This window comes from Meles meles, chromosome 18 (genome assembly GCF_922984935.1).
Source record: "Meles meles chromosome 18, mMelMel3.1 paternal haplotype, whole genome shotgun sequence".
Classification (NCBI taxonomy): domain Eukaryota; kingdom Metazoa; phylum Chordata; class Mammalia; order Carnivora; family Mustelidae; genus Meles; species Meles meles.
In genome coordinates this window covers 26376875-26388895 of record NC_060083.1, presented here as the reverse complement: position 1 = coordinate 26388895, position 12021 = coordinate 26376875, and the positions used below count along the sequence as shown (strand labels likewise).

Sequence of the window (12021 nt, the reverse complement as noted above, 5' to 3'; positions counted from 1 at the left end):
TCTTTGTGTAATACCCATTTTTATAATGTATGTATTTGTTTTGAAAAACAAATGCATATACACTATCTTAGCACAACATAGTAATCTTTAAGCACTGTAAGAGTATTTAAGAGGATAGGGTTTCATATATGACATTGACATAATCCCTAGAATATTGAGTATGCCAAACTAGAAGTTCCTGGAATGATTAAGGTGCATAAAGATTTTTTTATGTTCTGTTTTAGTGTCTGTTATTTCTTTCTTATTTTAAAAGAAAGTATAAAATTGAGTCTATTTTAATGATATTTTTACAAAATTAAGATATTTTTCATGCTAAGAAAACCACTGATTTTGCTTATTTGAGTATCCTTATTCAATAGAGGACACTTAGGAGACATTTGATGGTACTGATGTTGCAGAGAGTTGGGGAAATGGATGAAGACAACCAGACTGGAGTCTCTGAATTCCAACTCCTGGGGATCTCAGACAGTCCTGAGCAGCAGCGGGTCCTGTTCTGGATGTTCCTGTCTATGTATCTGGTCACAGTGGTGGGAAATGTGCTCATCATCCTAGCCATTGGCTCTGACTCCCACCTGCACAGTCCCATGTACTTCTTCCTGGCCAACCTCTCCTTCACCGACCTATTCTTTGTCACAAATACAATTCCCAAGATGTTGGTTAACCTTCAGTCCCAGAGTAAAGCCATTTCCTATGCGGGGTGCCTCACACAGCTCTACTTCCTGGTCTCCCTGGTGACACTGGACAACCTCATCCTGGCCACAATGGCATATGACCGTTATGTGGCCATCTGCCGCCCCCTCCACTATGTGACAGCTATGAGTCCTGGACTCTGTATTTTGCTCCTCACCTTATGTTGGGCACTTTCTGCTCTCTATGGCCTCACCCTCACTATCCTCATGACCAGGGTGACATTCTGTGCATCCCGGAAGATCCACTACATTTTCTGTGAGATGTATGTCTTGCTGAGGCTGGCCTGTTCCAATACCCAGATCATTCACATAGTGCTGATTACCACAGGCATCTTTATCTTCCTCACCCCTTTTGGGTTCATGATCATGTCTTACATCCGAATTGTCAGAGCCATCCTCCGAATACCCTCAGCCTCTAGCAAGTACAAAGCCTTCTCCACCTGTGCTTCCCATTTGGCTGTGGTCTCCCTCTTCTATGGGACACTTTGTATGGTATATCTGCAGCCCCTCCAAACCTACTCCATGAAGGACTCAGTAGCCACAGTGATGTATGCTGTGGTGACCCCCATGATGAACCCTTTCATCTACAGCCTGAGGAACAAGGACATGCATGGGGCTCTGGGAAGACTGCTCTCAGGGAAAGGCTTCCAGAGGTTGACATGAGGTAATTTTGAACACTGAAGTAGAGACTGAGAATTTCCTTCACCATGTGCAAGGCATTATCCTATGGGGGATACAAGAGGGATTAGGACAAAGCTCCAACTCAGAATGAATTTATGTGGGGTGCCTGGGTGGCTCAGTGGGTTAAAGTCTCTGCCTTCGGCTCGGGTCATGATCCCAGGGTCCTGGGATCGAACCCCACATCGGGCTCTCTGCTCGGCAGGGAGCCTGCTTCCTCCTCTCTCTGCCTGCCTCTCTGCCTGCCTCTCTGCCTACTTGTGATCTCTGTCTGTCAAATAAATAAATAAAAATCTTAAAAAAAAAAAAAGAAGAAGTCTTAAAAAAAAAAAGAATGAATTTATGTATCTGGGGTAAAGGAAAGACATGTATGCATAACCCAAAGTCCCCCAGTCTCAAAAACCTTGGAAATAAATAAGGCCACTTATTTACTTCCAACATTACTAACACTAATACCAACACTAATACTTCCAACATTACTAACACTAATACCAGAATTTTGCAGGATAAGATCCTTCATCTTATGAGACCACAGTACCACATTGCCATCATGCTCTGGAACCCATGTAATGGAGTAAACTCACCAACTAAAATATACACAATGTCTGAATGGATAAAATAAATATATCCAGCTATATGCTATCTACAAGACATACCACTTGAGATTTGAGAACACAATGGCCTGAAGCGAAATGATGGGGATAAGATATTCCACATTATATGTAGCCTAACCATATTGGCTATGTTTATATCAGACAAACAGCACTTTAGGTCAAAAAACTCACAAAAGACAGAAGAGGATATTATAAAATGATTTTAAGTCAATTTAACATAAAATATAACAATTATAAATGTATGTGTACCCAAGTTCAGAGCACCTAAGTATATAAAGCAATACTAACAGAACTGAAGGAGAAACGGACAGCGACAATAATAGTAAGAAACTTCAATACCTTATTTTCAACAATGGCTAGATCATACAGGCAGGAAATCAATAAGGAAACAGCAGATTTGAAAAACTCTACAGACCAAATGTACCTAATAGACACATATAGAACAGTCTATCAAACAGCAACAAATAAGCATTCTACAGTACACACAGAGCATTCTCCAAGGTAGATTACATGACAGGCCAAAACACAAGTCTTTTTTCCTTCTTTTTCTTTTCTTTTGGGGTGGGAGTGTGAGAAGACACATTTTCTTTATTGTTTTATATCTTAGTTCAACTAATTAACATCAGAAGTAGAGATCAGTGATTCATCACTCTTATATAATACCCAATGCTCATTATATCACATGCTCTCCTTAATGTCTATCACCCATTTTCCCCATCCTCCACACCCCCCTTCCCTCTAACAACACTCAGTTGTTTCCTATGATTAATAAGTCAAGCAGAGAGAGTCAAGTATCATATGGTCTCACTTATTTGTGGAACATAACAAATAACATGGAGGACATGGGGAGATGGAGAGGAGAGGGAGTTGAGGGAAACTGGAAGGGGAGATGAACCATGAGAGACTATGGACTCTGAAAAACAACCAGAGGGTTATGAAGGGGCGGCAGGGGGGTGGGGGGGGGAGGTTGAGGAACCAGGTGGTGGGTAATAGGGAGGGCACGTACTGCATGGAGCACTGGGTGTGATGCCAAAACAATGAACACTGTTATGCTGTAAATAAACAAATAAAAATAAATAAAAAAAAGAGTCTCTTATGGTTTGTCTTCCACTCTGATTTTCTTATTTTTTCCTCTCTTCCCCTATGATCCTCTGTTTTGTTTCTTAAATCCCACATATAAGTGACATTGTATGATAATTGTCTTTCTCTGATTGACTTATTTCGCTTAGCATAGTAGCCTCTAGTTTCATCCACATCATTGCAAATGGCAAGATTTCATCTTTTTGATAGCTGAGTGGTATTCCATTGTGATTGGCTTATATCACACACTTTCTTTATGCATTCATCTGTGGATGGACATCTGGGCTCTTTCCATAGTTGGGCTATTGTTGACATTTGGCTATGAACATTGGGGTACACATGGCCCTTCAGATCACTACATTTGTATCTTTGAAGTAAATACCCAGTAGTGCAATTGCTGTGTCATAGGGTAGCTCTATTGTCAACTTTTGAGGAATAGCCACACTGTTTTCCAGAGCTATTGCACCAGCTTGCATTCCCACCAAGAGTATAAGAGTGTTCCCCTTTCTCCACATTCTTGCAACATCTGTCATTTCCTAACTTGCTAATTTTAGCCGTTCTGACTGGTGTGAGGTGGTATCTCCCCAATACTATGTGATGTTGAGCATTTTTTCATGTGTCTGTTATAGTCATTTGGATGTCTTCTTTGCAGAAATATCTTTTCATGTCTTCTGCCCATTTCTTGATTGGATTATTTGTTCTTTGGGTGTTGAGTTTTTTAAGTTCTTTATAGATTTGGGATACTAGCCCTTTATCTCATACATCATTTGCAAATATCTTCTCCCATTCTGTCAGTTTTCTTTTGGTTTTGTTGACTGTTTCCTTTGCTGTGCAAAAGCTTTTTATCCTGATAAGGTCCCAATAGTTCATTTTTGCATTTGTTTCTCTTGCCTTTGGAGACATGTCTAGGAAGAAGTTGCTGCAGCTGAGGTTGAAGAGGTTGCTGCCTGTGTTCTCCTCAAGGATTTTGATAGATTCCTGTCTCACATGGAGGTCTTTCATCCATTTTGAGTCTATTTTTGTGTATGGTATAAGGAAATGGTCCCATTTCATTCTTCTGCATGTGACTGTCCAATTTTCCCAATATCATTTGTTAACGAGGTGGTCTATTTTCCAAAAAGATGCATTTTATTTATTACCCTACATCTACAGTTTAACTTGAGGTAAAATATAAGCAACACATAAAAAGGCCTATTTCTGCTACCATGTAGTATAATTACCCATCGTGAATATTCTGATAAAGCTAATGAAAACTCTATGCCATCATATACTCTAGCTTCTCTTATAGCTGGTATTTTCCAGCTCTCATTTTCTGTGAAATCCCAACACATGTAAGATTCTCCCACAAATGGCGTAGAATATCAGAGGGTCCATAATAAGCTTATTAGCCCCTCCTTCCCCACCCTGGAACCTCAGTGTTACAAGTAGAGTTCTAAAATAATGAAGGCCATGAAAACTCCTTGAGTCTGATCCAAGCTGGGCAGTTTTCCAAAGAAATACACACCACAATTTAGGTTGCATGATAGTGAGGGTTTAGTGTCATTGAACTTGCCCAAACAACCTGATCTTAAACATCTGATACACCATGCCTTTTGGATGAAAAAAAAAAATTGGAAGACGTTCTCTGTATACCATCTATAAGCCACATGCTGGCATATTAACCTCTTACTGCCTATTAGGTGATCCAGATGGTGATTTTTAAATTATAACAAAAATCATATGAACCATGATAGATAGCTTAGGAAAAGGTTTAGTCAAATATACATATTCTAACTGTTCTCTTTTATTCTTTTATTCTTCACTCAGTCACCAAGGAGATCTGTGAACAAAAGGATCATTTAAATGACTTTTCAAATAGAAAAACTAAAAGACTGAACTATCACAAGTGTTTTCTTCACTGCAGAAGATAATGTTCCAGTAGGCGAGATCTTCACTTGACTGGAAAATAAACACCATAGTTGAAGGCTCTGTTGACACATAAAAAATCTGGTGAGTTTGATGCCTGTCATTTTCCCCGTCCTTTTTCCAGCATTGCTGTAAAATCCTTATAATACATTCCAAAGTAAACAAGCCATTCCAAATCTACGGTCATTTTGCTCTTTAATTCAATTGACAGAACTGCTGAAAAAGTAGACACTTCTATCTAAAATAGAGAAAAATGTTTGTATAGAAGGTGTTTCTGTGGGGCACTTGGGTGGTTCAGTCAGTTAAGTGACTGCCTTCAGCTCAGGTCATGATCCCAGGGCCTTGGGATTGACCTTCTCATCAGGCTCTCTGCTCAGCAGAGTCTACTTCCTCTCCCTCTGCCCCTCTCCCTGCTCATGCTCTCTCATTCTCTCACTCTTGCTCCTTCTCAAATAAATATAAGCTTAAAGAAAAAAGAAAGTTGTCTTTCTCCGATTGACTTATTTCACTAAGCATGATACGCTCTAGTTCCATCCATGTTGTCGCAAATGGCAAGATTTCATTTCTTTTGATGGCTGCATAGTATTCCATTGTGTATATATACCACATCTTCTTGATCCATTCATCTGTTGATGGACATCTAGGTTCTTTCCATAGTCTGGCTATTGTAGACATTGCTGCTATAAACATTCGGGTACACGTGCCCCTTCGGATCACTATGTTTGTATCTTTAGGGTAAATACCCAGTAGTGCAATTGCTGGGTCATAGGGTAGTTCTATTTTCAACATTTTGAGGAACCTCCATGCTGTTTTCCAGAGTGGTTGGACCAGCTTGCATTCCCACCAACAGTGGAGGAGGGTTCCCCTTTCTCCACATCCTCTCCAGCATCTGTCATTTCCTGACTTGTTAATTTTAGCCATTCTGACTGGTGTGAGGTGATATCTCATTGTGGTTTTGATTTGTATTTCCCTGATGCCGAGTGACGTGGAGCACTTTTTCATGTGTCTGTTGGCCATCTGGATGTCTTCTTTGCAGAAATGTCTGTTCATGTCCTCTGCCCATTTCTTGATTGGATTGTTTGTTCTTTGGGTGTTGAGTTTGCTAAGTTCCTTATAGATTTTGGATACTAGCCCTTTATCTGATATGTCGTTTGCAAATATCTTCTCCCATTCTGTCAGCTGTCTTTTGGTTTTGTTAACTGTTTCCTTTGCTGTGCAAAAGCTTTTGATCTTGATGAAATCCCAATAGTTCATTTTTGCCCTTGCTTCCCTTGCCTTTGCCGTTGTTCCTAGGAAGATGTTGCTGCGGCTGAGGTCGAAGAGGTTGCTGCCTGAATTCTCCTCAAGGATTTTGATGGATTCCTTTCTCACATTGAGGTCCTTCATCCATTTGGAGTCTATTTTCGTGTGTGGTGTAAGGAAGTGGTCCAATTTCATTTTTCTGCATGTGGCTGTCCAATTTTCCCAGCACCATTTATTGAAGAGGCTGTCTTTTTTCCATTGGACATTCTTTCCTGCTTTGTCGAAGATTAGTTGACCATAGAGTTGAGGGTTGATTTCTGGGCTCTCTATTCTGTTCCACTGGTCTATGTGTCTGTTTTTGTGCCAGTACCATGCTGTCTTGATGATGACAGCTTTGTAATAGAGCTTGAAGTCCGGAATTGTGATGCCACCAACTTTGGCTTTGTTCTTCAATATTCCTTTGGCTATTCGAGGTCTTTTCTGGTTCCATATAAATTTTAGGATTATTTGTTCCATTTCTTTGAAAAAAATGGATGGTATTTTGATAGGGATTGCATTAAATGTGTAGATTGCTTTAGGTAGCATAGACATTTTCACAATATTTATTCTTCCAATCCAGGAGCATGGAACATTTTTCCATTTTTTTGTGTCTTCCTCAATTTCTTTCATGAGTACTTTATAATTTTCTGTGTATAGATTCTTAGTCTCTTTGGTTAGGTTTATTCCTAGGTATCTTATAGTTTTGGGTACAATTGTGAATGGGATTGACTCCTTAATTTCTCTTTCTTCAGTCTTGTTGTTGGTGTACAGAAATGCAACTGATTTCTGTGCATTGATTTTATATCCTGACACTTTATTGAATTCCTGTACAAGTTCTAGCAGTTTTGGAGTGGAGTCTTTTGGGTTTTCCACATATAGTATCATATCATCTGCGAAGAGTGATAGTTTGACTTCTTCTTTACCAATTTGGATGCCTTTAATTTCTTTTTGTTGTCTGATTGCTGAGGCTAGGACTTCTAATACTATGTTGAATAGCAGTGGTGATAATGGACATCCCTGCCGTGTTCCTGACCTTAATGGAAAAGCTTTCAGTTTTTCTCCATTGAGAATGATATTTGCGGTGGGTTTTTCATAGATGGCTTTGATAATATTGAGGTATGTGCCCTCTATATGAGGACATGGAGAAGCAACATGGGGGGGTAGGGGGATAGGAGAAGAATAAATGAAACAAGATGGGATTGGGAGGGAGACAAACCATAAATGACTCTTAATCTCACAAAACAAACTGGGGGTTGCTGGGGGGAGGTGGGATTGGGAGAGGGGGAGCGGGCTATGGACATTGGGGAGGGGAGGCGAACCATAAGAGACTATGGACTCTGAAAAACAACCTGAGGGTTTTGAAGGGTCAGGGGTGGGAGGTTGGGGGAACAGGTGGTGGGTGATGGGGAGGGCACGTTTTGCATGGAGCACTGGGTGTTGTGCAAAAAGAATGAATACTGTTACGCTGAAAAAATTAATAAAAAGGGAAAAAAAAAAGAAAGTATTTCTGTTACACAAAGTAACAGCTTGGGGCAGTAACATGTCTGAAAACTCTTCTGACCCACCAATACTTTAACCCTGGAGCGAAGAGGTCTAACATGCAGGGTCTGGTTCTTGCTTGATCTGAGAGTTTCCATCAGTCTCTTTATTTCTTCTGTTGCAGGAACCTCCAACTGGCTTAGGTCAGCTGATTCTTGTATCACTGGGTCTTTTGACTCACTCTGATCAACCAGTTCTGGGATCAACAAGTCCTAGAAATGGTCTAATGACTGAATTTAATGAACTCAGCAGAATCTAAGATTCTTCCCATAGAGCTGATTTCCAGGTAACTGGGGGCTTTGAATGACCCTGTGGGAGGAATGTCATTAACCACCACACAGCCAGAGTTAATTGCCATTTTCCTGCATGGAACATTCACAGGGAAGCCCATACCAATAGCTTCACCAAATTTTGACTGAAAGGACCATTAACTTTTTCTCTGAAAAAGTTGTCTAGTTTTTCAACTTTTGATATTCTTTTGTTATCATCATCTAGAATTGTCACCTGAATGATGTTGAGACCTTCAACATCTGATTCAGTAGTATGAGCACTGGGTGATGAATTTATTCTCAGAGGGGTGCTCTCTTTAACTGTGGTCTCAAACATTTCAGGCTTTTTAATGATGAACTGAGTTTTAGCTTTGTTTCTGAGTATCTTCTGCAGCCTTGGAATGCCAAAAGGAGACTGCAGTCAGAATGGCACTCCTTTAGGCAAGCTTTCCACATAAAAGTCTTCTGGGAAAGATTCAAATAATGCAAATTGCACTTTCAGAGCTTGCTTAAGGCCAAGAACTTCACAGCATTTTTCATTGAAAAGATTTTCAACTTTCTGTTTTAGGTCTATGATTTTGGCATTCCAGGCCACAGAAGAATACTCTCAGCCTTGAGGATTAAAGGGAACATTAGAGCAATTAGTCTGAGTAGGGGTTCAAACTGCGAGGTTTGAGGTCATTGCCTTCCACAGTGACCGCAGTTTCAGGAACTTTTGAATTACTCCCAGGGTTTCATGATCTTTTCAGGGACTGCAAGTCTTTACTGTTTACTTTATTAGACATTCCCAGAGGCAAATAGGAAATAACTAGTTCAGGTTTTTTAACAGTACAAATGTGATTGTATAACTCCCAAGGATAATCCTTTCAAGTCACAAAACACAAGTCTTAACAAATCCAGAAAACAGCATTTTTCTGACAACAATGGAATGAAACAATGAATAAGGAACAAAATGAGAACAGAAATACTCACAAATACATGGAAGTTAACCAATATATTATAGAATAACCTATAGGACAAAGAGGAAATCAAAGGGGTATTAGAAAATATCATGAGTCAAATAAAAGTGGAAACACAATGTTCTCTTCATTAGCACATATACTAAAATTGGAACAAGACAGAGAAGATTAGGGGCACCTGAGTGGCTCAGTGGGTTAAGCCTCTGCCTTCGGCTCGGGTCAATATCTCAGGATCCTGGGATCGAGCCCCACGTCAGACTCTCTGCTTAGTGGGGAGCCTGCTTCCCCCTCTCTCTGCCTGCTTCTCTGCCTACTTGTTAACTTTCTCTCTGTCAAATAAATAAATAAAATATTCTTTAAAAAAAGAGAGAGAAATTAAAAAGAAAAGACAGAGAAGATTAGCATGGCCCTTGTGCAAGGATGACACACAAATTTGTAAAGAGGTCTATATTTTAAAAAAGAAAAATGAAAACACAACATATCAAAACTTATGTAATGCAGCAAAAGCAATTCTAAGAGAAAAGTTCATAGCAATAAAACAACTGCATTAAAAAAAGAAGAAAAATCTCAAGAACAACTTTATTATATACCTCAAAGAACTAGAAAAAGAATAAATGAAGTCCAGAATTAATAGGAAGGAAATAATAAGGATCATAATAGAAATTAATGAAATAGAAAACATATAGAAACTAATAATTATACTAATAGTTTTGTTTTTTGAAAAGACAAACATAGTCTGATGAAGTTCTAGAACCTAGGTGAGGTTCGGTGGGCTGAGGTCCGGAGCTGATGACCAAGAAAGAATTCTTGAGACATCTTTGGTGCAAAATGGTAGTTTATTAAAGCATGGGGACAGGACCCGTGGGCAGGAAGAGCTGCTGCCCCGGGGATGTGAGGAGTAGTTGGTTATATACACAGGAGTTGAGCAGGTGAGGACAAAGGGGGTGATGTTAGTCTCTAAGGAATTTTGGAAGCAAGGTCTCCAGGACCTTGAGGGACTAACTATTGTTGGGAGAAAGGTTATTTATTACTAGTAGTAAAAATCTTCTTGTGAGACCCTTTAGATGTATATCAGTAGGCCATATGCTTGGGAATGATTCTCAACACTATCTTGGAGATCTAGAGATAAAGTTTCACATTTCTCCCATCAAGTGTCCTTGTTAGTGAGATTTGGGTTTAGAAGAAATTTAACTTTATTTAGGGCTTGAGGAACTGAGTTATTTGCCTCTGGAAATTGTGCTATTGTTAAAATAGCTTCTTTGTTGTAAATCTCCAGGACATTGGTAAACCGAGGGAGACTCCTGTCTTGCAGGATTGTAATCTCTGCAAGTTAACTATTTGTTCTCATTTATGGCCATCAGGGGTGCCTGAGGAATGTCACACATATTACGGAGGGGAGCGGGTGGAGAGGGGGTGCAAGGTGCCAGCTTTTGCTTTGTCCTCAGCCAGCCTCCTGCTCCCTCATCAGTCAAGCAACACTTAGCTAGACAGAGAAAAAAGAGAAGACAGATTTTGTCAGTTAGAAACGACAGACATGGGGCGCCTGGGTGGCTCAGTGGGTTAAGCCGCTGCCTTCGGCTCGGGTCATGATCTCGGGGTCCTGGGATCGAGTCCTGCATCAGACTCTCTGCTCAGTGGAGAGCCTGCTTCCCTTCCTCTCTCTCTGCCTGCCTCTCTTGTGATTTTTCTCTGTCAAATAAATAAGTAAAATCTTAAAAAAAAAAAAGAAAGAAACGACAGACATCACATTTAATGTCATAGACATAGAAAAACAAAAAGATAAAGGACTCATATTAAAAACTACATACCAACAATTAAATAACCTGTAAGAAATAAATAAGATTCTTGAAACATACAACCTACCAAGACTGAAGTAAGAAGAAATAGAATGTATGAAAAAAAAAATAGAAAAGATATTGACTCAGGGGCACCTGGGTGGTTCAGTGGGTGAAGCCTCTCCCTTCAGCTCAGGATCCTAGGATCAAGCCCTGCATCTGGCTCTCTGCTCAGCGGGGAGCCTGCTTCCCCCTCTCTCTCTGCCTGCCTCTCTGCCTACTTGTGATCTCTCTCTCTGTCAAATAAATAAATAAAATCTTTTTTAAAAACAAAGGAAAAATAGATTGACTCAGCAATCAAAAATCCAACAAAAACAAAAAAGTGCATTCTATCAAATTTCTAAAGAATCATTCTTAAGTTATTCCCCCCACAAAAAAAAAAAAGAAAGAAAAAGAAGAGGTTTACACTTCCAAACTCATTTTACAAGGCTAGCATCATTCTGAAATCAAAGCCAGGCAAAGACACTGCAAGAAAAGAAAACTACAAGCTCACTTCCATGAAGAATACAAAGGCAAAAATGCTCAACAAAAATATTTATCAAACTGAATTCAACAGCACACTAAAAGAATTATACAACAATAACAACCAGAATTTACCCAAGAGATGTAAGGATAGTTCAATATATGCAAATCAATCAACATGGTACAGCACGTTAACCCTATAGAGTTTAAAAAAACGACATGATCATCTTAATGGATGTAGAAAAAACATATAACAAAATTCAACACTCTTTCATGTTAAAAACTTAAAAAATTTTGTATAAAGGGCACTTACCTCAACATAATAAAGGGCGTATATAACAAGCCCACAGCTAACATCATTCTCAATGGTGAGAAAAACTGAAAGCTATTCCATTAAGAACTGGAACAAAGCAAGGATACCCACACTTGCCACATCTATTCAACACAATAAGGAAAGTCCTAATCAGATGACTTATTCAAGAAAAAGAAATAAAAGGAATCCAAATAAGAAAAGAAGAAGTAAAATTACCTCTGCAGATGACATGATCTTATAGGAATAAAACACCAAAAATTCTACAAGAAGACTATTAGAAATATTGAATTCAGGTGTTGGGGTCAAGATGGCGGGGAAGTAGGAGGAGGCGCCGTTTCAACCTGTACCCTAAAGTGAGCTGATTACCTACCAAAGAACTCCGACCACCTATGGAATC

At 39.5% G+C, this 12021-nt stretch overlaps 1 protein-coding gene and 1 non-coding gene across 2 annotated transcripts; both read left to right on the top strand.

The window, feature by feature from the left end:
- The first annotated feature begins 377 nt into the window (after positions 1-377).
- LOC123929930 (olfactory receptor 1D2-like) lies at positions 378-1352 on the top strand. Its single transcript, XM_045986109.1, has one exon. It carries the CDS (start codon positions 381-383, stop codon positions 1350-1352), a length of 972 nt encoding a protein of 323 aa, XP_045842065.1. The 5' UTR covers positions 378-380.
- An 8014-nt stretch (positions 1353-9366) lies between these two features.
- Positions 9367-9469, top strand: LOC123930331. Its single transcript, XR_006816051.1, has one exon. It is a non-coding gene; the product is annotated as a U6 spliceosomal RNA (small nuclear RNA).
- Positions 9470-12021: the final 2552 nt, after the last annotated feature.

Coding starts and splice junctions, on each gene's coding strand:
- LOC123929930 (XM_045986109.1), top strand. CDS start 381: ATGGTACTGATGTTGCAGAGAGTTGGGGAAATGGATGAAGACAACCAG.